General features: G+C 44.1%; 1 protein-coding gene and 1 long non-coding RNA gene across 3 annotated transcripts; both read right to left on the reverse strand.

Annotated features, from left to right (window-relative positions):
• Positions 1-3786: 3786 nt before the first annotated feature.
• On the reverse strand, positions 3787-13176 carry LOC115537651 (sialic acid-binding Ig-like lectin 5). Its single transcript, XM_030349696.1, has 12 exons — positions 13026-13176; positions 12834-12916; positions 11122-11502; positions 10675-10893; positions 9039-9374; positions 8562-8777; positions 7758-8018; positions 7217-7471; positions 6997-7096; positions 6863-6923; positions 4706-4941; positions 3787-4597 (listed from the first exon to the last, which is right to left on the reverse strand). The coding sequence occupies exons 2-12, from the start codon at positions 12883-12885 to the stop codon at positions 4525-4527; spliced, it is 2190 nt and encodes a 729-aa protein (XP_030205556.1). The 5' UTR covers positions 12886-12916; positions 13026-13176; the 3' UTR covers positions 3787-4524.
• A 369-nt stretch (positions 13177-13545) lies between these two features.
• On the reverse strand, positions 13546-18365 carry LOC115536935 (uncharacterized). Of its 2 annotated transcripts, none has more exons than XR_003974745.1 (3): positions 18174-18365; positions 17977-18080; positions 13546-14580 (listed from the first exon to the last, which is right to left on the reverse strand). It is a non-coding gene; the product is annotated as an uncharacterized LOC115536935 (long non-coding RNA). The 2 variants fall into 2 exon arrangements; XR_003974744.1 differs by lacking the exon at positions 13546-14580 and adding an exon at positions 16688-16917 and having other exon boundaries at positions 18174-18351.
• Positions 18366-18946: the final 581 nt, after the last annotated feature.

The raw sequence follows: 18946 nt of genomic DNA on the forward strand, positions 1-18946 counted from the left end.
AGGAAGCCACTGCCCTGTTAGACACCGGAAGTACCCAGACACTAGTGCAGCCCCACCTAGTGAAGGCAAGGGATTTTGTGCAGGGTAGGAACCTGAGGATTCTGTGTGTTAATGGGGATGAACATGAGTACCCCACAGCTGAAGTCTACCTGGAGGTCAGAGGGCAGGCGTACCAGATGATTGTTGGTGTGGTAGAGAAGCTGAGCCATGCAGTCGTCATAGGCCAGGATATACTGGTTCTGCCAGAGCTGGTGCAGGCCAGCAAGCCAGTTAATGTGGTGGTCACCCGGTCCCAGAGCCGAGCAGGGGCTCCTGGAGAAGAGACAGAGGAGCCTGCTGAGCTAGCTACCCTAAGGGACATGCCTTTTGCAGAAGGAGAAATCGCTCCTCCTGCCAGAGTGAGGGGTAAAAAGACCCGCATGCAGGTCAAGCGGGATAGGCTAGTGGGCACGGTGGAGAGAAATGCTGAGTTACCACTTGCAGAACCAGATGCAGATTGGGGTGATATCTCAGTTAATTTTGAACAGTTACAGAGAGAGGATGAGAGTTTGCTAAAAGCTTATGACAAGGTCAGTGAAGTTGGTGAGACCTCCACAGATGTACCTCCAGCTTTGTCGGGAGAGAGCTACCGGGTAAGAGAAGGGCTGTTGTACCATCAGCCAGGAGAGGGCAGGGCAGAGCAGCTGGTTGTGCCTAAACAGCTCAGAGAACGGGTGCTAGCTATGGGTCATAAAATACATTGGTCAGGTCACTTGAGTAACGCCAAGAGCTATGAAAGGATTGCAGCCAGGTTTTATTGGCCAGGGCTCTATATCGATGTGCAGCAGTATTGCAAAACCTGTCCCGAGTGCCAGGTAACTAGCCATAGGAGAACTAGCCCTTACCCACTACAGTCACTCCCTATAATAGAGGTTCCCTTTGCCCGCATAGCAATGGACCTTGTTGGACCCCTGGAAAGGACCAAAACAGGCTACAGGTATATATTAGTTATCTGCGACTATGCTACCCGCTACCCCGAGGCCTTCCCGCTGCGCAGGATTTCAGCCCGTCCAATAGCACAGGCCCTGTTGCAACTTTTTTCGAGGGTAGGAATTCCCCAGGAGGTCCTCACTGACCAGGAAGTCAGGCTTCGCCAAGATACAGTGGGGGGAGGAGCAGGAGCGGGCGTTCCTGGACTTAAAGGGGGCGCTCTGCAAGGATCCTGTGCTCCAGAGCCCGGACTTCGAACAGCACTTCACTGTCCAGACCGACGCATCTGGTGTTGGTCTTGGGGCAGTACTGCTTCAAGGGGAGGGGGACAACATGAAGCCTGTGGCTTATGTAATCCGCAAGTTGTTCCCCAGGGAGACCAGGTATGCGGCAGTCGAGCTAGAGTGCCTAGCTGTCAAGTGGGCACTTGACACTTTGAAATACTACCTGCTGGGTACTTTACACTAGAGACTGATCACCGCGCCTTGCGGTGGTTGGGGAGCATGAAGGACTCGAATGCTCGCATCACCCGCTGGTTCTTGGCACTGCAGCCATTTCGTTTCACGGTGCAGTACCGAGCGGGAAGGCAAAATACTGTGGCAGACTTTTTGTCTCGCCATCCTGTTGGTGAAACTCCGGAGGTGGTGGGAAATGTGAGAAGGTGAAATCCTCCCCCTTCTCACATTAGAGAAATTATTATTATATTGTGTGTGAATATATTATATTGGGCTGGTGTAAGATTGGTCTTCCATCCCGGTAGGGGGCAGTATGCTAAGGGAGCTTAGGATCAGAGTATCAGGGAATAGCCCATGGGGGTGTTGATAGAAACAGCTGTTTTGTAAATATCTTTAGGTTGTGCACAGGGTGTGGGTTTATATGTATTAAGTGATTGTTTATTTAGTGTCATGTTTATTTAGTATTCACACAATGTACTTTCTGTTCAGTTATGTTGGATTGGTAGCTTTAGATAAATAATGTTCCCCAACTAATGGTCTGGCCCATACGGCCGTGATTGGTCCAATTGCCATTTCCCTATTTATGGGCTTTCTCATTTGGTGTTTGGGGCTGAGGGTAGGTGCTGGCTTGATGTGAGGCCAGTACTAGTAACGCTATGCTAGATTCATGTTAGGCTATGCTATGTTATATTTTCTTAGTTTATGTTTGCTGACGGATGCAGTCATTTCCTTTTCATTTGAAACGTTGCTCTATTTTTTGTGAATGTTTTGGAGACATTAAAACTTCACTTTTTCTTAGACCTCAGTCCATTGCCCTAATTTTTGCCCACACTCGGAATTCCCAGTTGGCCGTATCCCAGATACGTGGGGCGACCACGCCGGTCCCTCACACTTTCAATTAGGTTACTTTGATCCAAAACAAATACAGAGTCAGACTACAAGAGGCTCTATAAAACTTACAGTGAAGGGAGATTTCCAATGACTATGAACCATAACTGAAAAATATAAAGTTGACCGTTCCCTAATGTAGTGGTCTGTTTAACAAAACAGTTTTCTAGAGGGTGATTCTTTAGGGTTATTTTTTATTAAATATTATTCGATCTTCAACATGCTGAGGTTTCACCCTGTCCTCGTTCCAGTTGCTTGGTTGTCATGTTATTGAAACTAAATGTTTGCAATGTAAATGAACCAACCTGGTACTGACAGAAGAAAAGCTAGAAATCCTTTTGCTGCTAATCTTGAATTCATACTGAGTCCTCTCCTCTCTCACTCTGTGGTTCTTGGAGATATTTAAACACACTTGCAAGTAAATAATACCAGTACAAGTTCATACAAGGAGAAATACATCAGTTTTAAATATACAACAGTGTTTTTTCAGTCATTTTCATTACTATATATCCCTCTATGAATTACATTTGTAAAGCATTTGAACAAAGGTTAAGAAAATACAACCTCTTACAGTAGAAGTTGAAGCTGGTCTGTGGTTCCAGTTCATCATGCACTTTTGTTCATTTGACCAAAAGAAAAGAAAAAGGACTTCATCTTAATGCAGCAGAGTTAACCTGAAGCCTGGTTACTGCCTGGAACATATGATCACCTTTTAGACCACAATGAATGGTACCTAGTTCCATCATATTTTATCTTTTGCTATATTGTGTTCTCCGGATAAGTTTTCTTTTTAAACAGTAGTTTTCACATACATTATTTCCATCATCTGACCATCATTCCATTCATAAAGTAAAGAAACCCTTTATCAAAACCAAAAATACGGAAGATCCAACTAAACTAAATCCGTCGGCTTTCCTCTCACCAGAAGCTGGATGACCTTCAACACCCACATACCAGGACTAGGTCCATACTTTACCACATCAATGCAATTACACTTGGAGGCGGATTAATAAGGGTTTCTTTACTGTGACAAACTGGAAAGATACTGAAAGGATGACCCTAGATTGACCACAACTCCAGGGAGAAGAACACTCATGTGTTCACTAGTGAAATTATGATAAATCAGAACTCTAGATAAAATAATGTGTTCACTAGGAATTACAGACGGTTCCTTGGAGACATCATGTAATGGTTCCTAACAAATCCCTTCAAATGTGTTGTCTCTCCAAAACAACCCATTGCAAAGTAAAATGAGATCTCCTTTCTATCACATTAACATGATATATTTGGGCTTACTCAAGGCCATAGAGAGACTCTCAATTGTCACTCCTGAGAAATATGCATAGTTCGGTCTCGCAATGATCTTGGTGAGTTCTTCATTTTATTTCAGGTATTTCATGTCTAAGGTCTCTCAAATTTGTCTCAATACAATACCAATATTGCTGGATGCATTGCCCCAATTATACAAATCAGATGTGATGTACCAGATACGTTTTATATGATTATCAACTATGAACAACTTACAGAATCTTTAGTTAATTTCACACAGAATTCATGTAACTTAATGTAGCCTACCACATGGATCACCATCACATGCCTAAAACCTCTAAAGTATTTTGGAAATGAGCTGCAACAAAAAAGCCAGGCATAGATGTCATGTTAAAGAAAACAACTTTGGCCAATAAATTCTCAAGAGCAACCACGATTTTGTGGACAGAGTTTTCAAATATGGCACATGAAAACATGTGGCATATGTTACAGTATTGTGAAGAAAAAATTTCACTTGCAAATACATTAATTGCCAGGTTTGCACCATATTACTCAGAGGTTATGAAAAACTCAATCTGTTTTGGAATGAATGCGCTGACCAGCATGTACATCCTGGTAACCAGCAGATGGTACCGCTAAGACCTCCCCTAACAGGTGCAGTACATCCTGGTAACCAGCAGGTGGTAGCGATGAAGCAGAGCTATATCCTCAAAAGCAAGAGGCCCTGGATAACATGTGGCCTCGCTGGGGCCATCGCAAGTGGAACAGACACAATCAAGTGAATAAGTCAAATAAATCAGGTCATGAATGAGCTATAGTGGCAAGTATTCATTCCATGAAATTCATTTCCATAGGACATGCAGCCAGCGTATTGTCCTGTTAAACTAAATGGATGAGACACTCTACCTAGTACCACTATTTAAATCCTGCTGCCACATCTGTTTCAATATCTGGGGTGTTTTTTGACGGTGCTGTACAACTCTGAGGTTTCTGCCGCCTCTGTCTGGTCACTCTCTCTGAAAAGAAGACAGAACTTCAGTCACCCTGTGAATCAAACCAATTGGATTGATAAAGTCCGAAAACAAGAGTCTATTTCCTCTTTAGAAATACCAAGAGAAGCTTACCCAGGGACAGCGTTTGGTCTCTTAATGTTGACCACAGAATAAAAGACAGCATCTGCTTGGTCTGATTGGACATTAGAGCCAACCCAACAGCGAGGAACTTCCTGGTTCTCTGAACGAGAGGTATGGATGCTGGCATAGTGATGGTCATCCTGCTCTTCTATTGGTTCTCTCTGTGCTGCAGGAGCCAAGTGATTGGTCAGAGCTGAGACGTTTTCATACACAGGACCTGGTAGTGGCTATCGGGAATAAGGACAGAAGAATACATTTAGAAAACAATTTACACTTCCTACAAACAGTCCTGAAGGTCTTGCTTTCTGGTTCATCTAGAGGACATTGGTGGTGACTAGTGGTCCCATCATAAAGGCTGCTGTAAGCCTCACTCACTCACTGCAAGCTTTTCACCATCTGTTGAGCACCTAAAACCATTTTTTATCTCTGAAAAATCTTAATTTGAAAGAAAAACTAGACGTCAGTACTTCAATTCACCAATCTACCCATTCTGCTCACTGGCAGAAATCTCCCCAGATCTCATCCTAGATCTCACCCTTTAAGCAAACATGACTTTGTAAAGTTGTGACTCTTAAATCCGAGACTGATTGTTCTATGTCATGTCCTTGTCAATGAATGCATATTTCTGAGCAACACTTTGATGAGTCCGAGACAAATTTCCAAATGGGGACATTAAAGTATATTCTATTCTGTAAGGAATTAGCAAGATTAACACTTTTATTTGATGTATGAATTGGATTGGGGATACTTAGAAGTCTCAAATGGATGAATATTGAAGATTGTGTTAATTGTTAGAGATGGTTTTACCTCATGCTGCTTTTCCCCTCGCTGCCAGAGCCCTGTCACTGACCCCACTGCTATTTGATGACACCTTTCTCCTGCCAGACACCAGTCTCTATCCCTCAACTACACTTGATGAGTTGATCAAACTTTTTATGTGCATCCTCCTCCCTGTTAGACCTCTGGTCTCCAACCCCAAATATCCCTTCCCCTGTCTCAAAGCCCAACATCTTTATCTTCAACTTTGGCATAGCTATGTTTTGCATAGAAATGATACTTCATCAACAGCGTTGGCTCCTCAGTCAGTTGATAAACACAGAAAACTGATTGAACTTCACAACGGCAACTACCAAAGAGGTTGTTGTAGTTTTAAAATTTGTAAGGTCTCTTGTGAAATCATTTTGACGGCAGCGATCAGTTTCTTAAAGGTCACTTCATGAGGTTTTCTAACATTAATATGAGTTCCCCTAGCCTGACTATCGTCCCCCAGTAGCTAGAAATGGCTTTAGGTGTAAAACGAGCAATAGCTATCCTGCTCTGCCTTTGAAATAACAAAGCTCAGAGGGCGCTGATTTTCTCCCAATTCTCTGCTTTGCCTAATGAGCTACGAGGGTGCGAGTCTTTGCGTGTGTCTTTGTTATTTGGATAACTGTTCTGCTGTTGGTGTTATGGCGCATATCACGTCAGGTTCGTAGTTCGGGTTATCTCAGCCATGGTTGAGAAGGAATTTGGGGGAAAGGAAGTTTGGCTTTGACTCCCTGAAGTACATGAACCGCGACATGGAGGAGAAAGACATTGACCGTGATTGTCCCCCGCCGGAGCCCCGCTGACCAATGCCGAGGCACTGGCCAGCGGGGCAGCGCAAAGGCACCACCGCCCCGTGGCGGCGGTGGAAGTGCCCCGCGGCGGTGGTGCCCCGCGGCGGTGGCGCCCCGCGGCGGTGGCGCCTCGTGGTGGTGGTGCCCCGCGGCGGTGGTCGGCAGGCAGCAGGCAGCCGGGCTCCGGCGGGAAGCTATCACCGGCAAAAATCACGGAAAACAATCCCTTTCTCCTCCATGTGGCGGTTCAGTCTACTATGGCGGCTTGATGTGGAAGTGGAAGAACCAGAGACGTCCGAGAACCCGACGCAGTCATTTGAGGTTCAAAATATGGTCTGGGGACCACCACCGCAGGGCACCACATGGGTACTGTAATGTACAGTCTCTCGTAGCAATAGGGCTAAGGCAACAGAGATGGACAGTCACTCAGGAAACAACTAGAAGTCTCTTGTATGGCCACAGGGTCTCGGTGTGGTGTGCTGTGGCCTCAGGGTATATCCCCCGTCTTAGTAAAGGATGGGTTAGTAATAAATGGCTTCCTGTGTCTCACCTCCTCCACAGTATCTGGCCTTCCTCCCTGTCCACATGCTTTACTCGAGGCCCTCTTTCTTCTAGAGAAGAGAACAGAGAGGTGAAGGAGCAACAGGACAAATGAAGGAATGTGAAACGAGAAAGATATCTTACCTCATCCAGAGGAAGACGAGGAGGAGTACGGTGGCCAGTAAGACAGCAATGGTTGTTACAGCTACCATTGCTCGATGAGATGATGATGATGATGATGTCACTGGAACATAGTCAGTTGATTTCAAACACCGATGGCAAAATGCAACATAAATAGGCAAACGTTTAACTGTGGGCCTCAGACTATTTAAAAGGTGTGTGTTTCTTTTAAATTAGAAATTACCTTGGATTAACAAAAAGGTAGCATTATGAAGTCCGATTGCATTATGGGCTTGGCAGTAATAGTTCCCTCCATGCTCAGATGTGATATTAGTGATGGAGTAGTTCTGTCCTGATTCTCTCACTGAGTCTTCATGTTCCTTGAACCAGGTGTACTCGGCTGCTGGGTTGGCATCACTGCTGCAGCTCAGAGTCACTGAACTGCCCTCCTCTATTTCACCAGAGGGACTCACGGTCACCGAGGGGGTCTTTGGAGCGTCTGTCAAGAACACAAAATAACAATATCCATCCTTAAGTTATGAAACTGCAATAACAATAATAATGGATTGAATTTATATAGTGCTTTTTTAGACACTCAAAGATGCTTTACAGTGAAGGGGGACCTCACTAACCACCGCCAGTGTGTAGCACCCACTTGGGTATACTAGTATAATAAGTGAGTCAATGTTGTTTACAGGCAAGCAGTAATACATGAATACCAGCTCTACATTTTAAAGACAAGATATAGAAAAGGTGTTAACATATTAGTCCAATATTCAACTCACACTGGACATCCATGAGTATTGAGTTAGAGCTCAGTTGTCCATATTTGTTCTCTGCGTGACAGCGGTACGTTCCTCTGTCTTCAGGGCGGACTGAGGGGAAGGTATGAGGTTGACTTGGTTCCCAGAGCAGAGGTTGGTTGTTCTTGAACCAGGTGTACTCAGCTGCTGGGTTAGCATCACTGCTGCAGCTCAGAGTCACTGAACTGCCCTCCTCTATTTCACCAGAGGGACTTGAATTAATATATACGTGTTTAGGCCCATCTGAAGAAACAAAGGAACATGTAAAAACAGCATTGATATTAATGACATTATTATTGATCATCAAAATCACAATGTGGCAAAGTTTTGGTTAATAATCAATGCTAACACAGTTAAGCTCATTTTGTACTATGCTTTTACTCACATTTGACATCAATAGGGTGGTAGGCATATTCTTTCCCTAGCTCATTCTTAGCGTCACAGCGATACTGTCCAGAGTCTGAAGACAGGATGTTGCTAAAGACAAGCTGTGGTCCCTGGTTCATCTTTCTGGAGGGACGATCTGTATCAACCTTGAACCAGGTATAGTTAGCTGCTGGGTTGGCATCACTGCTGCAGTTCAGAGTCACTGAACTGCCCTCCTCTATTTCACCAGAGGGACTCACGGTCACTGAGGGGGTCTTTGGAGTATCTGTTAATATTTCATTAAATTAATTATACAAAATAACTGTAAATCGACATTAAGTTCTTTAGCAATAGCCTCAAAGGTTTGTTACATCTGGTATCATGTCACAGTACATGAGTTGTGATGCGGTGTGGACTTACAGAGTAGAGGAGAGCGGAGATCGTATCCTTTAACAGCACATGAGAAGCTATCGCCAGACTGAGGTTTGACCGAGTAGATCATTCCCTGTTTTATATTCTGTCCATTCCTGAACCAGATGTAGGGAGGGTCACCAGCTAGACCACACATACTGCGACACTCCAGCTTTGCCCAGGTAGGATTGGTCGGATAAGGAAAGGACACCTTCACCTGGAGGTCTGGGAATGAGAGCCAATGACAGAAATGAATAAGTAATTTTGTGTTTTGTGTGTTTAAAAAACACACAACGCAAACTACTTTTCTACAACAAACCAACCCACCCACCCAGCCTTCCCCACACACACACACACACACACACACACACACACACACACACACACACACACACACACACACACACACACACACACACACACACACACACCATAGTTTACCTGTTACAGATAACGTCACTCCAGGGTCTCCAGTATATTTCCCACCTGGTTGGTTTGTTGTGAATATAAACTTGTAGACAGCAGAGTCACTCTGTCTCAGGTTTCTGATTCTCAGGGTACATGTTCCATGACATCTGGACCTGGTACAGCTGACCTCTTCACAGCTGTATACAGCACGACCTGTATAGTCTGCATTGTGCTTCAGATCAACTGGCTGATACTTGTCTCCTTTAGTAAACCACAGTGTATTGACTGTGTTAGGGCGGTACTGTACGTAGTCAGGGTATTCATAAGTAAAACTGATGTCAACTTTTGTTCCTCTTAAGGCACAGACATTACTAGATGGGTAAGTAACTGTCCGGTCCCCCTTACCCTGAAGCCCTGTAAAAAAAACAACAACACATGGAAAAGACACAGAGGTTCACCTGATGAACAGATCATAAGATACATAAGGAGATGGAGGCTGGTGGGTGGAGATGGAAACTACAGATACATGCTGAACACTGAGCTGTGAAAGGAATATTCCAGAACATCATGTGACACTAGTGGAGTACCCATGGGGGGAATTGTTCAACCCCCCCTGAAAGACAGAAATACAAAACAATTGTAAAGGCATCTGTTAAAAGTTACATTTCATTAATTTTATAAAATACAGATTTTCGGTGCATCTACCAATAAAGTGAGGAATATGTACAATGTCCCTCAAATAGCTCAGGAACGGTTCATCTGATCTACTTCACACACTTGCCCTGCAGTTCAGCAGTTTACTCGGTCAATTTACCTGGATGCTGGATGTACAACTGACATTTTATTCTAAACATAATAAGTCGATTTTCTGTGTGTCTGTCATGGTCCGCCCCTGGTTTTCCCATTCACCTGCCACCATGATCTCCCCTAATTAACCCAACCACCTTCCCCTGTGCTCCCCTATAACAGTCCTCTCCTTTCACTCAGTCCTTGCCAGATTGTCTCTTGTTTCATTCAGAGCTTTCCCGCAACTTCTGATTGACTTTGTCTACTCCACTCTGCCTGTTAACGAACCCTCGCCTGTCTGACCACCTGCCTGCCGTCCAGTCCCTGTCGGCCTGTCTGCTCCTCTGTCCCCGTCTCCTGATCCACCTGCCTGACTTCCTGTTACCGACCCTTCGCCTGCCTGACCTCCCGCCCGACGTCGAGTCCATGTCGGTCTGTCTGCTCTCCAGTTCCCGACTCTCGATCTGCTCTTCTGCCCTCCCGTTGCCGACTCCTCGCCTGCTGACCCACTGACGATTCACTGCCCACCTGTCGGTGACTTACAGTCTGCTCTCTGCCTGGCCGATCCTGTACCAGAATAAATCCTTGAAACTGTCGTCTGTCTGTGCACTTGGGTTCTGCCTGCCCCCCCCCCCGTTACATTGTCTGCATGTCCTTCAGTTTTCTCGACAACTGTTCATTTGATCTACTTCTCAATTGGCGGGTGTATTACTTTGAACACAGGAAGTGCCGTGTCAAGGGTGAAGTGTTTTAAAGGAGCGACACTCGAAAAAGCTGTAAGCAGAAATACGAGAGCCTAAGCAATCGTTCCGTTCTGAAGAGGCCCGTTTGAACGGGCTCTGCACTCATTCATAGTAACATGTAGTTCTGTACCCTCAAAGGTCCATTACATCTGGTATCATGTCAGTGTATTGTGGAATAGACTTACACACTACAGGAGAGCGGAGATGTTCGTATCCTTCAACAGCACATGAGAAGCTCCCTTCAGACTGAATATACTCCCAGTAGTTCACTCCCTGTCCTACATTCTGTCGATTCCTGAACCAGATGTAGGGAGGGTCACCAGCTAGACCACACATACTGTGACACTTCAGCTCTGCCCAGGTAGGACTGGTAGGGTGAAGAAAGGACACCTTCACCTGGAGATCTGTGCGTAAGAACAAGTTCTACATGATCATTCTAAATTAAGATAATATTACACAAAATAACCTTTCTAGAACCAACACAGCCACACACACAAACAATAAACACAAACAAATAAACATAACACACACACACACACACACACACACACACACACACACACACACACACACACACACACACACACACACACACACACACACACACACACACCAGACTCATCATAGTTTACCTGTTACAGATACCGTCACTCCAGGGTCACCAGTATATTCCCCACCTGGTTGGTTTGTTGTGAACCTAAACTTGTAGACAGCAGAGTCACTCTGTCTCAGGTTTCTGATTCTCAGGGTACATTTTCCATGACATCTGGACCCGGTACATCTGACCTCTCCACAGCTGGATTCAACACGACCTGTATAGTCTGCATCACTTAGCAAATCAACTGGCTGATGGTTGTCTTCTTTAGTAAACCACAGTGTTGTGACTGTGTTAGGGCGGTACTGTACGTTGTCAGGGTATTCATAAGTGCAGTCGATGTCAACCATTGCTCCTCTTAAAGCACAGACATTACTAGATGAGTAAGTAACCGTCCAGTCATCATTACCCTGAAGCACTGTGGAAAAAACAAACACATCTCATTGAGAATGAACAAGACACAGAGGTTCACCTGATGATCAGATCAGAAGATACATAATGAGATGAAGGCTGGTGGGTGGAGATGGAAACTACAGATACATGCTGACCACTGAGCTGGGGTGGAGGGGGGGGGGGGGTAGTGTGTCTTATTACTAACTGAATAACACACACTAACAGTTCATGGAATAGGGTAGTGTTATGGTCTGAGCAAGGTGTGGATCCATTTGCGGAAAGAAGAGGCAGCAGGCAGCCATGTGTTTGTAAAAAAAAAATGACTTCTTCGGGGAAGTAAGTACAAACACAGTACAAAAAACTGACTTTCCGCATGAAAATAAAGGTAAGAATAGTGTCTCAAATACACTATTCTTAAAAGTCTAAACTAGGATCCAAGTTCCGGCAAAATACAACACGACAAACGAAGATACAGCAGGGAGTTTGGGGAGCAAAGGGAATGAATAGGCATTGACAACCTAAGCACTGCGGATGATTAGTCCATGATTGTATGGTGCCCGGTAAGGATACCACCGTGCTAGGATGTGGTAGAGCACCTATAGGTCGCTGCAGCCCCAATGCGTAACAGGGTAGTGGAGGCTACTGTGCTTAGTCTCTGGAGGCCTCGGCCCTAAAGTCTGTGTACTTCTTTTGTGGCAATGTGACCATAAGCTTCGTCATTACTCAGATGTAGAGACAAGGAATGTAGAGGAGAAGAGGTGAGGAGAGGAGAAGAGGAAAGGATTGGAGACATGGAGAGGAAGAGGGAATAGTGGTGAGAGAAGGAAGAGAGAGGAGTAGAGACGAGTAGAAGGAGAGGAGAGCATGAGAGAGCTAAGGAGATGGCATGCAGTGTCTACCTTATCAGTGGATCTGAATTCTAACATTGCAGCAGAATGTCTAAATCATCATTAATAGAATAAATAGGGGTAAAACAGTAGCTTTCGATATTTAACTCATTTCAAAAGAAAATGAAAAGTCGAAAATTAACTAATCTAACCCCATAATGTATATCGTTCAGGATCGTCTAGCAACCAGGAAAGTATTGTTATCTTAAAAAAAGTACCTTCAATTCAAGAGGCTGTATACAACCTGCAACAAAGTGGTATTTTACAATGACTGAAACATATAAAGTGGACCGTTCTCTGTTCTCGTGGTCTGTTTAACCAAACACAGCGTTCTAGATGGTGGTTCTTTAATGTTCTGTTTACTACTATTCTATCGTCAACATGCTGTGGTTTCACCCTCTCCTCGTTCCAGTTGCTTGGTTGTCATGTTATTGAAACAGTTATATGTTAACGATGTAAATTAACCAACCTGGTACTGATAGAAGGAAAGCTAGAAATCCTCTTGCTGCTGATCTATTCATAGTGAGTCCTCTCCTCTCTCACTATGTTGTTCTGGGAGATATTTAAACACACCTGAATAAAAAAACAAATAAACAATTAAAAACGACTTACAAGCAAAACTCTATGAATAAGATTCATTAACCATAGCAATACAAGTTACAAGTTAGTGTAGAGGAGGAAGCTGGTCTGACTTCTAGTCTGTGGTTCCAGTTCATGTAGTTAGCTGAAAAGACACCAAACAGCATTGAAAGACTTCCTTCCTCTTCACACCATGATTCACAGAAGAAGGAACAGAAGCCTGGTAACCAGGGGCGCCAAAAAGGGGGGGTAAAGGAGACGGATTCTAGGGGCCCATGATGGAGGGGGGCCCAGAGAGGCCCCTAATGATGATGAAATTATAATACAGAAATTATTATACTATTCTTTTCATGGGGCCCAAAATGCCTAGCGGCGCCCCTGCTGGTAACAACTGGGCGTATCAAAGAATCACCTTTTTAGACCACAATGAACGGTACAAAGTTGTTTCTTGTTTGAACTTCTGCTTTTTTATAATATTGTTATTATTCTTGGGTCCTTCTGCTCCTTACTCACACATACGCAGGTAGGCAGGTAAACATGTACACACACACACACACACACACACACACACACACACACACACACACACACACACACACACACACACACACACACACACACACACACACACACACACACACACACACACACACTTGCACCATGGTTTTTCATAGTTTTCCCTTTTGTCAAGTCTGTTGTGAGTCTTACTTCTCAAATGCTGTCCCCAACACTCATGTGTTCACCTTTGATTTGATGATTTTCTTTTCAAACAATACTTTCTCCTTTATTTTCACAAAGACAATTTGTATGTATCAGACCATCATACAGTAAAGCATCCTCAAAACCCTCCCTAATTTCCTCCCTCCCTCCACATTGTTCAGGGAACAAAAACGAATTTGTGGTGAATAGAAAATGTACGTCAACGTTTTCGGAGTCAAGAAGCTCCATAAGCATCTGTGGAGCAAGCGGGACAGCCAACCGGCCAGTTATATATAGTTATGCAATATATATGTCAAGCAATGAAATAAAGTCAAGAAACTACAACATCGTTTGGGGTTCCAGGTCATCATGCAGTTAGCTGAACGAAATAAATGTAAAGGACAAAGAAAAAGCATCAGAATTATCATGAAGCCTGGAAACTACTGTGTCAACAGAACATTGAACACCATGTTTCGTGCATAATAGTGTTTAATAGTTTCCCTTTGGTCATGTCAATGAGGCATGGAAGGCTGTTTTTTTATTGATAATGTAAGCATTACTTAAGATTACCTTTTTAAAACTCCAATGTGATTGGATACTTTCATATTCATGTTATCATTTGATTAATATAGCGCAATAATGGAAAAGACCATCACATGATCACCAAACTCAAAAAAATACAATTAAGAAAATGCAAAGATCCCACATTAATGATAGAGATGTAGAAAATGGCATTATACTGCACAGGAAACAAAGTGCAGTAGGATATGCAGCAAACAATCAGCCAAAGTATTGTCCAGTTTCACCTGAATGAATGAGACACTATACTGAGTCCCACTATTTAAATCCTGCTGCCGCTACTGGTTCGCACTCTGGGGTGTTGATTTGACGGCGCTTACAACTGGGAGGTTCCTCCCATCTCTGTCTGGACCTGGTCCCTGAAAGAAGACAGAGGAGATATGAACTTCAGCCTCCTTGTAAAGCAGATCCATTGGGTTGATTACATCCTTAAAGAGTCTATTTTGACCACAGAGTAAAGGACCTCATCTGTGTGGTTTGATTGGACACCGGAGCAAGCCAACCAGCGAGGGACTTCCTGGTTCTCTGAGAGAGAGGTGTGGATGATGGCAGAGTGATGGTCATCCTCAGTGGCGCCACCATGGGGTGGCGAGGGGTGGCTACTGCCACCCCAAAATGATTGTTTGCCACCCCATTTGCCACCCCTAAGACAATTTTTATTATGCATATTTATTTTAAATATATAATGTAGTCTATATTTTTTTGTATATCCCCCCCCCCCCCCCCCCCCCCCCCCCCGAGACGTTTTCATACACAGGAACAGGAAGTAGCTGATGGGGAGTGAGTACAGAAGAGAACATTTAGAAAACACTTCCATCAATCATCAATCATCTTCCATCAAGAGACCCTTGGTGCTGACTAGTGGTCCCACCATGCAGGCTGATGTAGGCCTCACTTGAAGTCCTTCCTGCAACGTTTCCTCCAACTGTTGGGCTTTTGTCCTTTAACAACATCGTCATTTGCTTCTTTAAAACCAGATTAGACATCACTCATTTCCATCTTCTCATTCTGCACACTGGCAGAAGTACCTCAAGATAATAGTTTTTCCTCCAGATCTCACCCTAGCTCTCATCCTGAATCTCAACCTTTTCACAAACAAACTTTTTTCACAAACAAACTTTGTCACGTTTCTATTCTCAGATGACCCCACCATTGTTTTGAGAGTTGGTTTTCAGAGTTGGTTGGGCCGCATTTGGGCGGGTTGGTTGGGTCCGCACGACAAAGTTTCTCTAAAGGAATATGTCGCCCAAACAGTCGTATGGTAGATCCATAGATCTGGTAGGTCAGATGGTTTTCCACGTCAGCTGAGATACGTTGCTGTCCATGATGCTGACATGGCAAATGCGGCCCAACCAACTCTGCTTTCGGATATTTTGTTTTTTTCCAATAGCCTAGGCCAGAGTCCTGCACGGGTCAATTTTTTGAGACCCGCACCCGCGATGTCCAGCACCAGATCCGCCCCATCACCCGTGATAATATCAAAATGAAATCCGCACCCGCCGAGCCCCGTGAATATTTGTCCTGTTAACCGACCCGTGCCCGCAATAAATCACACACAAGCTAAAATCATTCAAATTAATGTGCTTTATTTGTATCTTGCACTATTGGAGCACGTATAGGATACCCTCTTGCGCTCCGCCTCCACAGGGGAGACGTTCCCTCCAGGGACGATGCTCTCTCGGGGGCAACACCCTTCACTTTGACCGGCAGTGGTCTGCTTATAGGTCGGAATATGGTCGGGATGTAGCGGCCACCGATCCTTGATAGGCTGGGTACTTTATTCTTTCTTACTCACAACCGGAATCGTTCATTACTTCACTAAACTGACACGCACACTACCGCTCGCTCTCCTCGATCGTCCACTCACTTGCTGACCACACACACACACACACACACACACACACACACACACACACACACACACACACACAGCCAGTGATATGCGTAGGCCTACGAGATACTTTCTCGTAAGCACCAGATACTTTCTCGTGCTCACGAGAAACCCAAAAATAAATAAAAAATTGCCTCATTTCCCTTTACCATATTTTGTTTAGTGTTCGTTGTCCCCTTGTCAACCAGATCATTCCCTCACCTTACGTATCCTGCCTGCAATCACCTCATTTCCCTCACCTGTGTGTCCTTGTCTTCTTCCCACCTTTAAATCATTCCTGTATCAATCCCTCCCCATGCATACTAGGTCAGTTAACAGTTCAAATTTCATTAATTTAAAAAAAATCCGGCAGTTTGGATCCATTCATGAAAAATGACATGTAGTTCACACCCAAAAGGTAAAATGATACCTGGGATCATGTGGAGTGGACTTACACACTAAAGGAGAGCGGAGACGTTCATATCCTTCAAAAGCACATGAATAGCTGTCTCCAGACTGAATGTAGGCCCAGTAGTTCACTCGTTGTCCTACATTCTGCCATTCCTGAACCTGATGTATGGAGGGTCACCACAGCTGACCTCTCCACAGCTGGATTCAACACGACCTGTATAGTCTGTATCGTGTTCCAGATCAACTGGCTGATACTTGTCTCCTTTAGTAAACCTCAGTGTTCTGACTGTGTTAGGGAGGTACTGTACGTTGTCAGGGTATTCATAAGTGCAGTTGATGTCAACCATTGCTCCTCTTAAAGCGCATACATTACTAGATGAGTACGTAACTCTCCAGTCATCATTACCCTGAAGCACTGTGAAAAAACAAACACATCTCATTGAGAATGAACAAGACACAGAGGTTCACCTGATGAACAGACCAGAAGATACATAAAGAGATGGAGGCTGGTGGGTCGAGATGGAAACTACAGATACATGCTGACCACTGAGCTGTGATAGGAGCGTTCCAGAATCACAGGACACTAGTGGAGAAGCTAGGGGAGGTTTCAAATTCAACCCCCCCCCCCTGGATTCAGGAATCTAAATATAAATATAGTACATTTTTTATTTGAATCAAAAGTAAGATTGGGTTAAGTTAAAGACCTTAATTTCATAATTTGCCATTACAACAGGTCATGCCATTTATTGAAATTAGCTATGAAAACTTTATAATAAGGATATAATAATAATTCATGATATAACATTAGTTCATCCAGCAATAAGCATCCAGCAAACCGGTAATGAATTATGGTAGTTTAGGCTACTAGGCTGTGTTTAGTCTCTGTAGGCCTCTGCCCTATAGTCTATGTGCTTATTTTGTGGCAAAAACCATACGTTTTTTAAATTACTTAGATGTGGAGGCTACAATGTAGAGGAGAGGAGACAAGGATAGACAAGATTGATATACCATGTCTAAACCGTCGTTATTAGAATAAATGGGGGACAAACAGTAACTTCTGACATTTATATTTTTCAAAAGTCCAAAAATACCAAAATTAACATGTTTGCCTAATAACAAGGAAATGGCCATCAAATCCCAAAAGCAAATATATATTCTGAAAGATAATTCACACAGTATTTTGATCTAAAACCCAGTAAAGTACTTTCACTGCAAGAGGCTGTATACAACTTGCAGTGAAGTGGCATCTTTCCATGACTAATGAACCATAACTGAAGCATAGGAAGTGGACCATTCTCTATTCTCGTGGTCTGTTTAATGAAACACAGCGTTCGAGAGGGTGATTCCTTAATGTTCTGTTTACTATAATTCTATCTCCAACATGCTGTGGTTTCACCCTCTCCTCATTCCAGTTGCTTCGTTGTCATGTTATTGAAAATGCTCAACTGAATCATCACAATGTAAATAAACCTACCTGGTGCTGACAGAAGGAAAGCTAGAAATCCTCTTGCTGCTGATATTAGAGTCATAGTGTGTCCTCTCTCTCACTCTGTTATACTGGGAGATATTTAAACACACCTGCAGGTCAACAATGAAAAAGTTCATGCAAAGAAAATCTATGAAAGACGTGTTAAGAATTGAAATAAAGGTTAAGAAAATATAACCACTTACGATAGAAGGCGTGGCTGGTTTGACATCTGGTCTGCGGTTTCAGTTCATCATACACTTGTGTTCGGTTTGACAGAAAACAAGAAAAGACTTCCTCCTCACGCAGCAGAGTTAACCTGAAGCCTGGTAACTCATGGGCCTAGAACATATGATTACCTTTTAGACCACAATGAACAGGACCTTCATGTTTTATCTTTCAACGTCAGCGACGTTGCCACTGGTGCCACTTCTCATGGGCGTAGAGTCCGATCCTTGAGCCGCACATTCGTCCGCAGATGGAGCAAGGGAAAGCAGATGCCAGAAAGGTATCAGCCGCCCACTGGTGTCTCTGGCTGCGCCTCTCGGAACGTCGGCCTTGGTTGGTTTGGTGAATTTGACAAACTGCAGTAGAAAAGTTACCTGCCAGGCTGGTCTGTTGAGTGCCAGAGATTTGAGCTGTATGAGGGAAATGTTCGCTCGCTTTAGGAGGTCCCTGGTGTAGTCCTTAAAGCGCAACTTTTGCCCTCCAGAGGATCGCTTTGCGCCCATTAGTTGGCTGTAGAGGACTTGGCGGGGCAGGCGATGTTCAGGCATGCGTAAGTTTCGATCTCCCCAGGACAGGCCGAGGATCTTCTGTAGGCAGCGTACATGGAAGGCCTCTAGGTTGCTGATGTGCTGGCGGTATGGGGTCCATGACTCTGCCCCATAAAGCAGAGTGGAGAGACATAGAGCGTTGTAAACAGCGACCTTGGTACTGACCAAGGTCGAGATGGGACATGACCTCGGTTTTTTTAATG

The sequence above is a fragment of the Gadus morhua genome, chromosome 23 (assembly GCF_902167405.1).
Source record: "Gadus morhua chromosome 23, gadMor3.0, whole genome shotgun sequence".
Lineage (NCBI taxonomy): Eukaryota > Metazoa > Chordata > Actinopteri > Gadiformes > Gadidae > Gadus > Gadus morhua.